The 18,255-nt window shown below is 44.7% G+C and overlaps 1 protein-coding gene across 7 annotated transcripts in view; it reads right to left on the minus strand.

Annotated features, from left to right (window-relative positions):
* The window catches only part of BCL11A (BAF chromatin remodeling complex subunit BCL11A), a 100,718-nt gene extending 82,898 nt beyond the window's left edge, over positions 1-17,820 (minus strand). For 2 of the 7 annotated variants that reach the window (XM_045446132.1, XM_045446130.1), the window contains exons 1-2: positions 17,088-17,686; positions 9,808-10,137 (exon numbers count right to left, since the gene is read on the minus strand). In XM_045446132.1, coding sequence (XP_045302088.1) covers positions 9,808-10,137; positions 17,088-17,142 — 385 coding nt within the window. In that variant the 5' untranslated portion in view covers positions 17,143-17,686. Of the gene's footprint in view, positions 1-9,807; positions 10,138-13,676; positions 13,784-17,087; positions 17,687-17,762 lie in introns of those variants that run through there. The other 5 variants (XM_045446128.1, XM_045446129.1, XM_045446134.1 and 2 more) reach the window with 5 other exon arrangements.
* Positions 17,821-18,255: the final 435 nt, after the last annotated feature.

Below are 18,255 nucleotides of genomic sequence, written 5' to 3' on the forward strand. Positions count from 1 at the left end.
CAAGTATGGAGGAGAATCTATCTCACACCTTGAATGCTAACTCACACCTTATTCACCTCATGGTATTTAAGAAATTCTTGTGAGAGAATTCCCAGTGAATGCCTCCTAGGGCCCCATCCCATACACCCAGCCCCAGGAAAAGCCCATGTTAAGTCCCAGCTCGGCTGGCGTACAAGTCTGACTGGGAACAAACAGCTCTGAAAAGCCCACGTGCCTGTGCATACTGCTCCGCTCCTGGACCCAGAAGACTCTGCTTTGGTGACTGTGTTTGAACCCGTACTGAAAATATGCGAGTAACTTCTTTCTGCCACTCTCCCCCCATCCCCACCCCACAACCCCCAGCCTCAGACGTTTTCCTAAAGTCGATCTTACTACCTAAAATGCAGGTATCCCAAGGAAGTGGGAAAGAGAAGGGAGAAGGGGGTAAAAAAAAAATCCAGGTACTATCCCTCTTTCCTTGGCTCTCTTATCCACGGCCCGTGCTCAGAAATGTGCCCCCTTTTGACGTTTATTAGAAAGAAAACGACGCAGAGCTGTGTGTAACTCACATCCACAACCATCTGTATGAGCCACAGGTCCACAGTCCTGACCAATTCCCTTTGACACTAATGTTACTCTACATGAGTAGAGTTCAATGAGGGTTGATATGGGATGTGACAGAGTAAATCAGAATTAGATTAAAAACAAAAGTTTAGAAACTGATGCTACACTGCAGAGCAAATGGGACCTGAAGGCCAAATTTCCCTTAACTGCCTTCAAGTCATTTTCCCTATTAGAGCGTTTGCCTGCCACCCTCTTGCTGGCGGTACTGCAATCACATCAGAAAGTAGAGTGGAATGCATACAGGAAGGCTCAAGATATTCCTCTTTAGATACAATACCTATATATTTAATGTATAGCAATTAACTTCTGGTCAGGAGTCTATAGGCAGCAAGCTGTCCCAAGCAGATAGAGGGGGAGAGGGGGCCCAGAGCTGGGACAGGCACAAAAGACAGGTCCAACAACAATGCCTGCTGTCAGCAGCTGAATTATTTTTATACAGGAATTTTTATCTCTATTGTACAAACAAGTACGTGTCTGTGCAGACTTGTTAAGCAATCCACTTGTATGTAGAATAAGATTTTTTTTTCTTTCTTGCTACCAGTCACACAGCTCCAAGATCAGAAGAAATACATAGTCTTTGAAGCTGCTCAAATGTTTTAGTTAAAAGGACAGCAGTTGTTTTCAAAGATCCAAGAGTATCTTTATCAGAATTAAATTTTTCCTTATTGATTTTTTCCCCTTAACATAACAAAAACATAACATGAGAAGGTTACGATTTATTATTAAAAATTTTCTCAGTCTTTAAATCATTCTTCAGTAGCCAATGTTCACTTTTAAATGTAAAAGAATAGTTGTGTTGTTGTGTTTTTTTTTTTTTTTTTTAATCTTAGGATGGGATGGAGTAGGAGAGAGAAACTCATGAGATTTAAAATTTAACATTGGTTAATGTATTGTTTTAACTGTGAACTCAAAGACTTGTGGAGGAGGGGGCTAAGATGAGCAGTAAATGGCTCATTGTGAGCTGCCCCCTAAATGTAAATAAATCATGAAATCACGGCATCCCCTGAGTCGGTAAAGGGAAATGCTTCAGGTTTTTTTTTTTTTTTTTTTGGCCCAAAAAGAGAACTCCATATTTAAACGTAAGAGATCAGTCGTGGCATGTAGAGCCTTGTACTCCAGCTAAGTTAAGAAGAACCCAAGCTACACCTTATTTCTCTAAAAATTGACAGATGTGATTTTTTTGCAGCTTTTTTTATACATCATTACATATCAAGAAAATGAACAACTGATGAATATAAATTTAAATGCCCTGATGGTTAGCATGGGGCTTCCTTGTGTTATTTGGTTTTTGGTTTTTTGGTTTTTTTTTTTAGAAAATTCAAAAAGAAAACAGAAACCAGAGAGCGTTGTACGGGGGGGGGGGGGGGGGGGGTGGGGACACAACAGCACCTGTGTTTGTTTTGAAAGCACCTTCGTGGGCTTCACAATTATTCCATTCTTCATTTTAATGGGAGTTTTTAATCAGCGGACTCACCTGTATCTAAAACTAAGATCAAATTGTAGGTGTAATTGTTCATCGCCAAGGCTAACAAGAGTGAAGATACAAACAGAAACTCATTGTGAGTGACCAGAGGTCCCCAGGTATCCCCTTCATCAACATGCCTGCTCCAGGGTCCCACTGGGAATTTCCTGGCGGGGCCGATTCAATTCTGCATAACATGCTGCCAACCCTATCTGGAAAAGTGTGTGTTAGGCGCCTTCTTGCTTCTTTTACAGGAAGTTTAAATCTGATCATCTCACCTTTAGTGGATATAATTTGTTGTGTAGCACTCTATGAACTTGGTATTTTATCTATGTGGAGAGATCAAAAAGAAAAAAGGAGGGCAGAATAGGGAGCAACTCGCAGCCCCGTCCAGCCCTCCTGCCCGGTGCATTGCCTCAAAGCAGGCACCTGGTCAGGTAAACCTTCCAGGGCATTGCATCAGATCCGCTCACATCAGTCTCCAGGGTGAACCAAGAGATGAAACACTCCGGCTCCCTGTCTGCAGACTTCTCATTCGCCAGTTCTTGGCAGCTTGTTTTTCCAAGTGTTTTGTTTCAGGAAACGTGTGTATTTTCTTTGTACGTTTTGTGGATTTACCACAACTGGTTCTGACAGCTGTTGATTCTGTTAAATGAACACATTATAAAAATCCTCTTTAAAACCTCAAGCAACAGTGGACTCAAAAATAATGGCAAAATGTTTTAATGGAGTTCCAGTTGAGAGTTGATTTTTTTTTTTTAAGTACAAATGAAGGTACAGAAGCCTTTTAAGTCAGCACTACATCTAAACTGAATGTCTGTGTGTGTGTGCACGTGTGTGTGTGTGTATGTGTTTAATGGGGAAAGAGGGGTGTTGCAAATCACCACAAATATTTACACTGTATTCCCTTTGTTCAAATCACATACTTTTAACAGGAAAAGCTGGAACAGCGGCTATTTAAAATTTTAAATATTCAAACGCCTGTAATTAACCATACGAAACAAATTATGTCGCATTTCTCCATACCACACATGCAAAAAATTCTGGTGGTGGATTGGGAGGTGGCAGAGTTGGGGAGACAACTCCAAGAGGAGGAAAGGATGATGTTTTCATTTTGCCATAGATCAAAGGAGAACAAGAATGGAAACTGTAGCATATCGAGCATTTTTACATCGCTGTCTTTCACACTGGGCTACCTAAGTTTACACAATTCCCCAGACTAGCTGCATATTAAGCTTGCTGTGTACAGCTTTATTATGGTGCGGTGGTGGAAGAGGCATTAATATTCCGGCTCCGCATCTGACAGGGCATTTACATGCGCCCATCTGAGCGGCACCTGAGAGCTCCTCCAAGGTGCAGTAACTGTGCGTCTATTGTAAAGGCAAATGAAGCTCACCTATTCCCTGCTGGGGTCAGAAGTGACCTCACCACCCCCCATGCTTCAAATCCTTCCCTTGCCAACCTAACTCAATGCCATCGCAGAATGACGAATGAGCTCAGAAATAGACCCCAAGTTACTAACCCTGCTAAGAACAGCAAAAGCCTTTGCTGAAATGTTTTAAAAATGCATAGGGAGTGCAGCTGGCCAGTAAAAAGCAGAAAGGCAGATTCCAGTGAACCCAATATGGAATACGTTACATTCTAAAACTGATTAGAAATACAGTCTGATGTTTACTGGCTTCAAAGTGAGTTTGGCATCAAGCATACTGGCTTTAATAATGCTGGCATTTATTATTATTATTATTATTATTATTATTATTATTATTATTTTAAATCTGCCTTTGGTCTCTAGGAGACCTAAAGCATTCTAGGAGAGCTAAAGCATTCTTATTCGTCAGGTTACATTTCCTGGAAATTAAGTTTGTGACAGAAAATGACTCTAGTAGCAATAATATGGTTCGTGCTCAAATTAATTAGGTCATTGTTGTAAAAACTACATGGCAAATTACAAAGGTAAATTTACTGATATTGGCCAGAGCCTCTATACCCTGGAAGTAAAGAAGAGAAGCAGTTTAAGGATGCTTATTTACCTGGGGAGGAGGAAAGGACAGAGGAGGGAGGGATACAATGGCCAATTTTCTATTTGTATTACAAATAACAATACTGGTTATTATCCATTAAATTATATAGTCTGAACATATTTATGAACTTTATTAATGTCCTCCAAATTGACACATAAAATAAAAACCTGCTTGATTTGAGACAATGTTAAAAATGGGCACTAAGTTAAAATCTTTTTTCTTTTTTAATCCTTGTAATAACAACACTGCTGACATAACCATGACCCAAATGAAATCTGAACAAGCAGAAAGGTACTAAAGATCCTTGGTGATTAAATCTCTTGCTAAAAAAGTGGCAAGGTGCCAGGCTGGGTCCAGTTTGATGCTAAGTGCTTTTTACTGCATAAAGCTGGTACTACGGTATGTAAAAACAGACTTGGGCTAGGGGTAAATTTTGTCAAATGATTCCTTTGTGCAGTAAAGGGTGTGAACAGACCAACCAAAGTCCATTAAATTAAGTTAACACTGAACGCCGTGATCTCGGTGCATCTCCCTAGCTGTGCTACTTTGGTTCAATTTCATGTTTTCCCCCAAGGAAAGCCAAACTTTCTTCCTTTCTCCCTGACTAGTGTTGAAAAGCCACCATTCATCCATTCTCCTTTATTAAACACTTTCACTTAAGAAATCACAAAATTGTGAAAAATGCTTCCCTAGGATTTGCACGTTAGTTATATGCTCCAATTTAGTCCTCCCACATTAGCCAAACTACATGGGGGCTGTGGTGTGAAATTAATGATTTTCCAGGACTTGAAAATGTGCCATTAATATGCATCCAACTCTCCTCTTCCCTGAGCTTAAGGTTCGCTGTCCTGACATTGCCTGCACGTTTCTACACCCAGTTGCATTTTCCAGCCCATGGGCAGCTCCACAATTAAATGCCACATGCACGAGGAGAAAGGTGTGCAAAACAGATTTCAGATTCTTTAACGTAAAAGGCACAACTTGCAATACAAGGATGGAGTGATTTAAGAAATTACAGCACTGTTTTTTTTAAGATCTCACAGAATGAACACAGAGAATGGGAGGGAAACTTTCCCCCTCTGCTCCTGTTCTTGAAGTGAATACATATTTGTGTTTCCAATAAAAGGCCATTTTTACATTAACTGTCTGTAACAGCAGGAGACAGAAAAACTAACACAATCTCCACATCACACACAGGATGATCTTCATATCACGTGGCCCTATTCTCAAAACTATTATTTATAAAAGACAACTAGGAAAATGCACAATGCATCTTTTCTGTGTCACCGGAAGGGTAATGTCTGAAGAACTTTGAGATCTTTGGGAATCTTCCACATTTTAGACTTTTTTTTTTTTCCTTTTTGGCTTTCCGAAGTAAATTTAGCAGCCATGCGGGCCACTGTGTTTAATTAAGCTTTCAAAAGTCCTCTGACAATGCCAACAATTGTAAGACACTTCTGTGGCTCAATCATGCAATCACTGTGACAGTTCTATTTACAATTTGTCTTAGAGAGAGTTTCTCTGACATTGTACTTTGACAAAACATCCAAGCTGCCAGTTCACAACCTTTCTTGGTCTTATTTACAAATACAGCTTGTATATAGGACTCCCAGACTCATGAACATGAGTCTTTGGGTAGTGGCCTCACAAACACAGGCTCCCAGTGAAAATCCTAGATATATATATAAGGAAACAATATTCTCTATTCTCTGCATACTGAAGGTAAATAAAATGTTCACCAGTATATTGGGGTTTTGTTTGTTTGTTTGTTGTTTTCTTTTTCAGCTGCCATGCTAAAAATTCACTTCAGAAGTCAGTGGTTTTTATTCAGAATCACACAAATAAAGAGAAATTAAAAATAAGTAGTCATATTAGGATACTATAATTTATAGTCTCATTTACAATTATACCATGAAGTACACAAATACATCCCCAATTCATGCTGAGTTAGGAAAGAATTAGAATGGGTACAAAAAGAAAAGGCAAGTTGATTTGCTAAGTTCCGAAAAGCGTTAAGTATATTATACTTGATTTACCTTTAAGTAACATGCTGACATGTTTGTTTTTGAATTAGTATTTCCCCCTCCATTAAAGTAAATGTCTTATATATTTTTATCTAGTTACGAAGTATATTGCCTAAGCAGATTAATTTTTAAATATCCTGATATAGACGTCTATGTTCATGATTTTAAGGAGAAAAAATATTATGTATCAATAGTAGTAGATCTGAGTACATTTTATAAGACTGGTCCTATTCTCCCCCATTCTCTTAAAAAGCTAACTTCATGACAGCCCAACCCTAATTTAAAGATTTCCATGTGTCATAAGCCAAAATCTCAAATCTGACATTGTGGGATAATATTTTTGGCCTTTTCTGTAAGTGAACAGCAGTTTCACATTCACTAATCTCTGATGAATATTTCCCCCATCATAAAAGATGAGACTACAAAACACAGCAACAGCCCTGTTAAAAGCCCTGACTGCCAGTCATAGGCTGCTGACATCTGATGGTGAGTATCTGACATAGAAATAGATGCACTGGGCCCCACACAATATGACCTGCTCATTTCCAGTTAAATTCGTACTATGTCAATGGTTTCACTGGATCACAGCCACACAGTATTTTGAATATGTGAATGAAATGAAAAAAGCAACCTGATCAACACACACATGTACATGGGTGAAGTGCTGAAGCTCGTAACCATCTATACTCCAGGTAAAAAGAATCACCCTTTCCAAACCACACTCCTCTTCGTGCGGCCTATGTCCAGTCAAAATGCAGATCACTTTACTGAAGACTTAAAGAACGCTACCTTATTCTCCTATTTGAAAGCCCCCAATGCTAAGCTTTATTTATCTCAAAATCTGTCACTGTTTTATTCCTGCTTCCTGCCTATAAAATGGCACAGAACACACAGGGAGCTCAAATCCAACTTACATCACTTTAATAAAGCCTTTCCTACACAGTGCACTTAAATGACTACCTTTTATGTGGTTGCCAAACATATTCTTCTAGAGATTCATCAATAGATCTCTCTACTAATATGGAGCATTGCTTCGCCTTTCTTTTTGTGACACCACAATTCAAATATCTACTGGATGATTATTCTTTTTGTTTCCTTCCTCGCCATAAAAAGAAAAGCAGACTTGGAATTGTAAAGGCGTGCTTGAGAGAAATGGGCTGGTAGTGTGCACAGCCGTCTTCCAGAACTTCCCTTCAGAGACACCTGAGGGCCAGGGCATCTTAATTTATGTGCGATGGTAGAATGTTAATTTCACCATAGGAAACTCTTAATTCATTACTGTGAATTATGAGAAGTCATGATTCTAGTTACTGACATCTCGCTTTGAGATGTGACCACGCTATTTATGTCCAGCCAATTCCAGGGTGGGAACAGGTGATTAAACACAATGAAATGAATCAAGGCTTTGTAATTATTTGTGCATGAAAGGTTTACCTCACCTGGGTTGCTACATTTGTGCACCCATTGAATATCTTAGATACCTTATAACGCTTTTCATCTCAGTGAAATTATTTAGTATTAGCCTTCTAAAACATCTTTTAAATTTGCTTTCTTTTCTTTTTTCTTTCTTTTGTGTTTTGTTTTTGGCAGGGCAGGGAGGGGGTGCTTCTCTGGGCTCTGCTATTATACTGGGTCTTAGAAACAAAAAACCTTTATGACAACCATAAGTTAAGGAAAATTTCTTTTCTTTCTCTATGTACATTCACAACTATAATAGTAAAAAGCTACCACTATAGTGCCTTCCTCCCCACCCCCTAGCTTTTAGATTCCTCTTCTAAGTACAGAAGCACAGAATTTTGGAGCTGGTTAATCCGAGAGTGAATAACCTATTTGGGACCTCAGTAAGAAGTGTGGTTTTAATTCCTGCTTGACAGACACTGTGTTTTGTCTTTTAAACGAGCGGCCCGATATGTAAATACGATGTTACATCACGCAAGTGTTACTCCATATTTGGTGATTTAGAAAGGCTTTGGATCTCCGAAGACGACAAATCCCCTTCCGCTTGCTCTTGCTTCATTAATCATGCCTTACATTTTCCTTCCAGTCACAAGACAGCACATGGAAATGGTCACTGCCATTGCCTACTTGTGTGTGTGGTGGGGGGGATGAAATGTTAACCTACACGTCACATAAGCTAAATGCGGTGAATTCTAGAAAAATATTTTGTAAATGCAGCTTCCCTGGTACAGATTTCTCTTTTCACTAAAGGAAAAGTATCTGAGTGTTATTGCAGGAAGCATGGGGAAAAAAAAAGAAAGAAAGAAAGAAAATGCCATGTTTGATTTTAATGATCAAATTCCAGAGGGGGCGGGAAGAAGAAATAATACGACATTTAATTCCCTCTGGACCACTGACCTACTACAGTTCAACTTTGTGGTCAAACGAGGTCAGAAAGACAAGTTCCAGTGAATCAATTGATTATATGCACTATCTTTCCTAAAACTGAATAAACCTTCTGCCTTTTGGGGGAGGGGGCAGGGGGAAATAGAAGAAATGGAACCACCAGCAGGCTTAGCATTTTTGTCACCATAGACTCTGCATTCACTTTGTCTTGTGTGTTAAATCACTCTGGTTTCACAAAAAAATGTCTTAAGGGTCACTATATAGTGTTGCTGCTTATCACTTAGGGTAAGGATTTAAGTCCCTCTGCTAGCCGTTAATTCCTTTTCCCATGAGCTGCTGAGAAACCCACACACCTAACTACCTCTCTGCTAAAATTAACCAAAGGAAGGAGAGCTGTTGAATGTGTGTGTGTATTTTTCCAAGAGAATTTTTACATTGTGTTATAGCTGAAACAGTGGAAGTCTGGACTGGACATTTGTAAGGGTGACATGTGGTTGTGTAAACCACAAACAAAATCAAGATACATCTGTCAAAACCACATCAGAGACAAGAGAGAGCACAGAGAAGCATTTATCATTTAGCTGAGGAGGCAGGCTGCAGGGAGCAGCCGTTCCTGTCAAACCAACCTTTTGAAATTTCCAACATGCCCTTAAACTTTTCGAGTAAGCATGTCTGTGCGCTTCAGCAACTGCCCTCTCTACTCTGGCCTGGCCAGTCGAAAATGGCATCTTAAAGTCAAGGTCACGGTGTCATCCCACCACGGGGCTGTGTTTAATTACAGCCCCATACGGGCTGACAGCCAATATGGATCCAAGGCGAGCCCTGAAGCTCAGTTAACTCTTTCTACCCAGTCCCAAACGCCCTGTCAGCCCACCCTCCTTCGCAGAAGCCTTGAGAACTGACAGCACCCCTAGGGAGGTCTGACCAGGTATTCTGACTCAAACAGGTCATTGGCCAAACTACAAAATGCCTATATGGCCACTTCGCCTCTGACTTGTCACCATGGCTGGAAATGAACATTGGAAACAGGGCCAGGTATAGTAAGGTTCAACACTTAAAAATGAGAAGGGGAGAAAAAAAGGAAAGAAATTCAGCATCAACAGATCCAGAGAGAGGGTATCAGGTGTGTGTACCTATTCCACCTATATCTGACTCAGTGAAGTGGAAAATATTTATTTTTTTTGTGTTCTGGACGTAAGCAACAGGAATGACTGTTTTAACATTACAGGGCTGTCGTGGACAGTCACATGGAGAAATACAGAAAGCTCTTCACCACTCCTGAGTGCTTGGCTACAGCACCTCTGAAAATGAAAAGAAAACATGCAAACAGCTTTTCTCCTTGCTTCTCATTTACCTGCTATGTGTTCCTGTTTGGGGCAAATTCCTCTAGATGACGTTGATAAACAATCGTCATCCTCTGGCGTGACCTGGATGCCAACCTCCACGGGATTGGATGCTTTTTTCATCTCGATTGGTGAAGGGGAAGGTGGCTTATCCACAGCTTTTTCTAAGCAGAGGCTGCCATTGCATTGTTTCCGTTTGTGCTCGATAAAAATAAGAATGTCCCCCAATGGGAAGTTCATCTGGCACTGCCCACACGTGAGGAGGTCATGGTCCCCTTCTGGAGCTCCCAAAGGGCCGTGGTCTGGTTCATCATCTGTAAGAATGGCTTCAAGAGGTTCGGCTGTGGTTGGAGAAACAAAAGCACAATTATTAGAGCACCAGAGAAGAGAGAGAAAGGGGAAATACATTCTCAACCCCACCCCATCCCACCACATTATATAAAGTGTTTCTAGCCTCCTTCATATAATACCCAGAAAATGTAAGCACCTAAAACATGTAAGGATATGGAGGTTATCAACAAGAAAGCAAATTTATCAATGAGGCAAATCATCATATATTTAAGGAAAACTATTTGACTCGCATAACTCCTGAGAAACCACACACACACACACACACACACACACACACACACACACTATAAATTCTGTCTGGTTTTCAAGTTTAGAAACAATGTTGACTGTTAAGTAAATAGTTAACACAGGTGACATAAAGAAAGCTTAAATAATAACTACCCCCAAAACTGGTAAAAACATGGATTGAAACCAAATTTCTTTCTTTTTTCCTACAAAGTTGTCTATTGTGCCAAAGAATAAAAGAAGAGGTAAATAAACACACACACCCTTTGTGTCAGTGTATATACTTCGAAGTATACAGAGACTTAGCTTCGTAAATTAGAAAGCTACTATATCACACACAAAATGTGCCACATTTACACCGCCATAATAAGCAAACGACTGCATTCACCTGTGAAACGGATCTAAATAATAATCATAACGTAGCATAATTCATACTGCCAAAAACCTTTCTGATCTCACTCTCAGTAGTGCCACAAAATCAAAGAAATACCAAATTCACTGGCAATTCTTCCCAGACACATTAGCTAAATGGGATACTTTTGAGTACTTAAGAAAATAAGCCAATTAGTCATTTTTTCATTCTGAAGAAAGGAATGCCTAAAATATTCTAAACATGTTTGCACTTGGTGGCTCCCATCACATAAAAATCAGAATGGTCAAGCAAATGCCACATCTCAGAACAAGGCTGAGAAGTCCTTTCTTTAGACTTGAAATACTTCGCCTAATGTTGTCAAAGTTGACTAATTTTCTGAATGAGCTCCAAAACGCTTCATTATGGGACTATTTCTACACACATAATCACCAGCGGATGGTATAACAAGGTAGATATGTCTTTCATTCCCGTTTCCTTTTTTTTTTTTTTTTAACTTTGCACCAAAATACTCTAGCGTCTCATTTGAACAGCTTCTATGATTTTTTAACCTTCCAAAGGGGAAAAAAGAGTTGGTAAGTATCTGCTCCTGAAACTGTATGCTTACCCTATCAAAAAAAAAAAAAAAAAATCACAAAATACAAAACACATCCAGGATGCTGCCAGTTAATAAAACTGAAGCAGAAAATGTACAAGTCTTAAACAGTTAATCAGTCTGACCTTCTTTAGCAAGCTGCCAATTTCACATTTAATGAACTTAAAGCCACAGAGAATCAAAAAATAGATTTTAATTTGAGTGTAGAATATTGGAACCGATTTTGATAAAGTGCAAAAATCCAGTGAACTCAGGTTAAATTTATTTCAACCCTACCCAGGCTGAATATTGAGGGGGAAGATCTGGAGTAACTCCCAGATGTGCTGGGTGAAATAATATTGAGAGAGCCCTGCCTAGCTGCACCTGTGCTCAAGTAGGACATGTCATAATTTCTAGCCTCTGGTACTCCTCCTAATTTAACATAAGGTCACCACAGGAATATGAAGGTTATATTCCCACTAATAAAGACAGCAAGGTAAGCACTTATGTTTCTTTGCCCAACATACTGACCAAAAGATAAATACAAAAAACACATGCATGCTTTTCAAATAAAATGACACAAATGGAAGTGCTTTTGCATTATGCCTCTGTGTCATTTTTCTCCTACATTTGCTTTCATTTTGACCAAGTGAGGCACTGAATAGGGAAGTCATCCTCCAAGATGCCTGCTATTTGAATTAAGGATTTTTAAGTATACATTGACAAATGTGGCTTTTTGTTGTTGTTGTTCAGCATTAACTGCGAGTTCTGAAGGTTACAGATTAAAGAAAGATTCAGGAATAATATTTTGTTTCATTAAAGTTAGTACTACGTGGAACCTTTGCAAAAAAAAAAAAAAAAAAACCAAAAAACATTTTTTAAACTCCACCATTAAGATTCATTTTTTTGTTTGTTTGTTTTTTCATCCCCAAGGCCTGACATATTCTGAAAGTGGAAATATTATTTAGGAGCAAAAGGAAATATTCTCCTAGGTAGCAAATAGTTAAAGGTAATGCGGTACAAAACAGACTTGGTTAAAGTCTTCTAAATGTAGTGACTGAACTGATTTACAATCAAAACCAGGAAATGAAGTGGTAATTCAGAGGTTGCTGATTACACCTCCACATTTCACCTAATTAATTTTATAGGAGGCAAAGTTCTTGAAAATAACAAGATGATCAAATGTACAGATATAAAACCTGTAACCTCAACATTTTCTATGCTCTTAACGTAAATTATTGCTAATTAACAAGAATTATATCCTAATGTATGAAATACGTCTAACATCGGGCTTCTTGCAAAACATTTGGCTAGTAATGTTCAGAGAAATATCAAAACGTGTTTATTATTGCTGCTATATTATTAAAAATAAGACGAAGTGGGGCACAAAGAAAATATGAAAATACAATTCTCTTGGTGTAGTCTACTGATTTGCATTGACATCTTTTCTCAGTGGTAATCAACATTTCCTTTCTGGGCATCTGTTAATTTCTCTGTATTTTAATGCAAATTCCTCTTTCCCTAAAAACATTCCTAACCTCAGCCATTTTACCCCCTCCCTCAATTCAACTCCATCCTCCTTCGCCCCCACAATACCAACGTTTCTAAGCTCCGGCCTAAACCTCCCGCTACAAAGCGGGGAGTCCAGGATTGAAGTGGAAGGGAGTGGGCAAATAATCATAATAATTAGCCACGAATTCTCTACAAGAGGAGAAAAATAGAAAATAAAATGCTTCTGCGTTCAAACAGCAAGACAGACTGGAACGTCTCAATGCCCCAGCGGCTGACTGAGATCTCCTTCCTCTCTGCAGTTGCAAAGGAATAAATTTAAAGAAGAAAAAAAAAGCTCAAGAAGAAATGTAGGGAAGAAGCGAGGGAAAGGAAGGCTGTTGGGGGAGGGGAAAAGGAGCTATGCCTTCAACTTTGCTTTCCAAGTCCTTCCTTTTGATTGTCTTAACAGGGTAAGGAAGCAAACCGAGTCAGAAACGCAGAGAGGAAAAGCAAAGAAACAAAAGCGAAGGCTAAAGCTACAGGCCCGGGGCCCGGGGCCCGGTGGGGGCGGGCTTTGCAGAAAGTGAAGTTGGGCGCCGGGACTCAGGCACAAAGCGAGCAGCTCGCTGGCTGCAGCCTCCGGCCGCGCTTGCTGCAAACACGTGCAGCGGCGACTGCCGGGCCGTGGGGCCCGGGCCAGGCCGGGAGGCAACGGGCAGCCAGGGGCCCCGACTGCCGCCTCCACCCGCGGTCCAGCCCGGCCTCAAGGTGACAACCGTTCCCTGGCCCCGCCAGTTGGAGAAATGGGAAATGAGGCTGGGAAAACTCGGTTGGTTAACCTGGTGCAGTCTCGGTATCCTCACACACACCTCAAGAGCGGGCCCTGAAATTCATTCTGTGTCCCCAGGCTCACACTTTTTACTTTGGGGGATCTCTGCAAATGCGTTTCCCCCGCAATTCCGGGCACGAGTGTGCGCAGCGCCGCGGCGGCTGCGGTTATTCATTATTAATGACGCTGCTAGCCCGCATCGTTATGATGATAACTATTACTATTGTTGTGATTTCGGGCTCCGAGGCGAGAGCTGCGGGAGGCGGGGGAGCCAGGGGTCGGGCTGTAGAGCCGCTGTGCAAGCCCAACGTAGCCGCCGTTGTCCGTGCTTTGCGCTGGGGTGTGGGGGTGGAAGAAGTGAACCCGAAGACCGAGTGCAAACTTGCTGGATCCCGCCCTTTGGCCTTGCCTCGAAGGCGGAGAGTGCGTACCCCCCTTTTCCCCCTACCAAAAATGCCCGCCCCGAAAGAAAGCGAAAACTGCACCCCACTCCGCGCCCGGCGCACGGGATTGTCGGCCGCGCTCCCGAGCGCTTCTCCGCAGCCCCGGCCAGAAGCATTTTTAAAGTCAAAATGAAGAACAAAGACATAAGGGGTGATGGGGGGAGAAAGGGAATTCTGCCTAACCGTCCGTTTCCCCCACCCCCACCCTCGCAAAGCTCGTCCCTCCCCGGCCGAGAAACGCAAAGCAGGGAGTGGGGGAGGCTCTGGTACAGGTTCAAGTTCGCTGAGCTTTCTTGATCTTGTTCTGCCTCCTAGCGACCGAATGGCTCATTCAGCCTAAGAAGCGGAGGATTGGGGGGGAGGGGGGGTCCTGAACACCGGAATGGCTCCCGCCCCCTCTGCGCACCCAGAAAATGAGAAAGAACTGGCCCTTGAACCCCCTCCATACTACTCCCTTAACCCAAAGCCCGCACTGAAACTGGGATAGAGGCCAGCTAAACCCACCCAGCCTGGAACGTCCCGAGGTGGACCCGGGGTGGGTGGGGGATAGGGAAGCAGCCTGGACTGCACGCCTCAGTCCGTCCTTTGAGCCCCCACTGCATCCTTCCGAAGAAGGTTCCGGCTTTCCCGAGTCCTGCGAACACTGCCCTTCCTTCCCGCCGGTACCTGGCCGGGCTGTAACTTCACACCGCCGCACGCCGCGTCTGCTGCGCATCCGGCGCGGCCGGGGGAGTGGGGGGCGGGGGAGAGCGGCGAGGGAGGGATCCGCGGGGGTGGGGAGAGGGAGGGCCCCGCAACGTGCCGGGGCGGGGGCAGCTTCCGAAGTGTGTGACAAGTTCCAGAGCCCAGTGAAAAATTCAACTCCTTATGCGCACCCCCCCCAACCCTTTAATAAATACAGAACTGGGTATAGACGGTGTTTTAAAATTACATCAAAATTTAAAATAAGGGTCACGAATGAGGAGGGGAAGGGATGTGGGCCCTCTCACGCCTTTCTTTCCCTTGCTGCCAAACTTTCCTAAGTGCCCACCGCCCGCCTTCCCAGACGCACTCGGTTAGCCAGGACACAGTAACCCACCCACCACCTCATAAAGATTCAAAAGGACCACCGCCCCCCCCCCGACCCCCGACCGAGCCAGACCCGGGTTAGAGGGCAGAAACTCAAGGGTGGGGTGCAAGGAGTACCAGGATCCAGCACTCCCAAAACACACAGTCGCACATACTGCTCCCTTGCTCACCTCCCCACCCCACCCCCACCCCTCCCAATTCACCCCCCACCTGGCCTGGCAAGGCTCGGGAGGCGGGGGATAGTGGCCAGACCGGGTGGGAGGGGGTCAAGGAAAGCACGTGGTGACCTCCCCAAGGTCCGGCGCGGTGGACAAGAATGTCGGGGGGGGGGCGGGGGGGGGAAACAGACGCGCTTTTTCAGTTGCTTTACAAAATAAAAATGCTTCGCAAAGCTGAGTTTCTTCCCAGCCGATTTCGAAGTCTGGTGGGCTGGGAGGAGGTCTGGGTATTGTGCTGGGGGCGAAAATGGACTGTGGACCCGGCTGGCGCGGAGTCGCGGCACGGCCTGCCGCTGTGCCGGCGGGCAGGCGGCTGGCGCGGGGTGGGCGATCCTGGGCAGGGCGGGGGCGCGGCGAGGCCCGGCGAGGCCCCGGCGAGGCCCGGCCGCCGCCGCCGCCCGCTCCCGGGCTGCCGCGCCGCGCTCGGTCCTCTGTCTGTTTGTTGGCAGGAGGCTCCCGCACACGCGGTGCTTGTAAACATTCAGACACGAGATTTTTCCCAATCAAAATCCACTTCCACTTTTTTTGAAAATCTTCCAAAAAATAGTAAGAGGAGGGAGTTCCTCGCTCCCTCTCCATGCCGCCGGCGCTCTAAGTTTGCAACTAAAGAGGTTTTGGGGAAGGGGGTAATTGTATTTTTCCTCCTCTAATAGAGATTGAGATTTTTGCAGGGGGGGTGGGGGAGTCAAAGAGGAGAGCATTGCAGAAAACGGCTGGCCGAGCGTTCGGCTTCTGTTTTGGGGCAAGAAAATTTTTACATCCTCTTGCCTTGTTTTATTTTTATTTTTTATTTTATTTTATTTTTCACGTCTTCTCGCCTCCACTTGAGGTTCGGCTGGGAGGGGCGGGCAGCGGGAACCCAGGCGACGGCGGCCCGAGCGCCCTCCCTCCATCTCCCGCTCGCCCCGGGCCCTTGCTCCTGCCCTTCGGCGGCGGCGGCGCGGAAGGGCAAGCGCGAGGAGCCGGCACAAAAGGCAGCGGGACAAACACCCACCTCGGGCCGGAACAAAAGGCGGCAGCGCCGGCGGAGGCTCTGGTCCTTCGCGGTCGCCAGGCTCTCCCAGGCGCCGCGGCCCCTCTCCACACTCTGCAGACTCCAGAGCGCCGGGGGGCCCCCTCCCACAATCCCACTTTCTCACTATTGTGGAGATGACTACTTTCTTCCTAGTGCACACTTGACCGTGAGCGCGCCGCTGTCCGAGGGCCATTCTCACCTCTTTTTTCCCTGGGAATTGTTTTTTTGGCTTGGGCTCCCTCCTCCCGCCCCGTTTTCCTTCCTTCGGTGAGTGGAAGCAACCCCCCTTTTCCCCTCCAGTTCCCTCCCCTAGGTTTGCAAGAGAGTTGTTCGCATCCATAGCATTGTTCATTATTTTGCAAAATTGGAGGGGAAATCATTGCGTTCCTTTTCTAAAAGCGAAATAAAGCAGCGGAAAGCATGAAAGAGGAGGAGTCAAATTTTTGTAAATTAAATAAAAATAAAAGGTGCGTGCTATCCCAAAAGTGTACGTACGGCTGTGGTTCGGGATAGGATGAGGTTTGTTTTTTGTTTGTTTGTTTGTTTTTTCTCCCTTTAAGCTCTTTTCTCCCGACTCTCGGAGGTTCATCTCGTGAAAAAATTAAAAAATGCATGCACACACCCCTCTCTCCCCCTCGCTCTTACTTCTCGTCCTGCGCGCTCTCGTGATTATTAATAATTATTATTACTATTATTGGGTTACTTACGCGAGAATTCCCGTTTGCTTAAGTGCTGGGGTTTGCCTTGCTTACGGCGAGACATGGTGGGCTGCGGGGCGGGCGGGCGGCGGCGGCGGCGGCGGCGGCGGCGGCGGGCGGACGACGGCTCGGTTCACATCGGGAGAGCCGGGTTAGAAAGAAGGAGACTCCAGAGAAAATATCTTCATCAGTGCCTTTTGACATCCAAAATAAATTAGAAATAATACAAAGATGGCGCAGGGAAGATGAATTGTGGGAGAGCCGTCATGGCTTTTTTTTTTTTAAGCAAAAAAAAAAAAAGAGAGAGAGAGAGAGGAGAGAGAGATAGAGGGGGAGAGAGAGAGAGAGAGAGAGAGAGAGAGAGATGAAAAAAATGGCAAAAGCCCCCCTGAGCTGCAAGTTCAAGTGCGGACGTGACGTCCCTGCGAACTTGAACGTCAGGAGTCTGGATGGACAGAGACACACAAAACATGGGCAGGGCGAGCAGGAGAGAAGGGGAGGAGGGAAGGGGAAGCTCACACCAATGGACACACATCAGGGGCTGGACATGAAAAAGAGACCAGGACAAGCCAATGGCCAGTGCGGGGCGGGGGAGGTGCGGGGCGGGGGGCTCCGCAGACGCCAGACGCGGCCCCCGGGGGAGGGGCGGGCGGAGGGGAGGGGGCGCTGGGGCCGCAGGCTCACCAGTGGCCGCAGCGAGCGCCGTGGCGGCAGCGTGGCCGGGAGAGAAGAAAGGGGTGGCGGGGGGGGGAGCAAGACGTGCGCCCTGCTCCCCCCCGGACGCGGACCCTAAAATGAAAGATTACTTAAAAAAAAAAAAAAAGACAAGAGTGTACAGCGAGACTGCAGCCCGGGTCCGGGGAAGCGCGGGCGGAGGGAAGCCAGGTAGAGTTGCTCCCGGACACCCTCCTCCGTGCGCACACCCACTTCCCCTCACCGCCGCGCCACGGCCGCGCTCGCTCTCCGCGTGCGGATGCCCGGGGCCGTAGTGAAAGCCCTGAGCCCGCGGCTGCGCTCGGGAAACTTTGCCTGAGGAGAAGATAGCAAAGAAAAATCACCCGAAGTTGAGAGCTGAGCCTCCAAGTTACAGCTCCGCAGCCGGAGAGGGGAGGCGGGAGGGAGCGCGCGGCAAAACGGAGTCCAGCCCAAGTTTGGAGGGTTACGGGTCCGGAAAGGC

Source organism: Leopardus geoffroyi, chromosome A3, assembly GCF_018350155.1.
Source record: "Leopardus geoffroyi isolate Oge1 chromosome A3, O.geoffroyi_Oge1_pat1.0, whole genome shotgun sequence".
In the NCBI taxonomy this organism is placed as follows: domain Eukaryota; kingdom Metazoa; phylum Chordata; class Mammalia; order Carnivora; family Felidae; genus Leopardus; species Leopardus geoffroyi.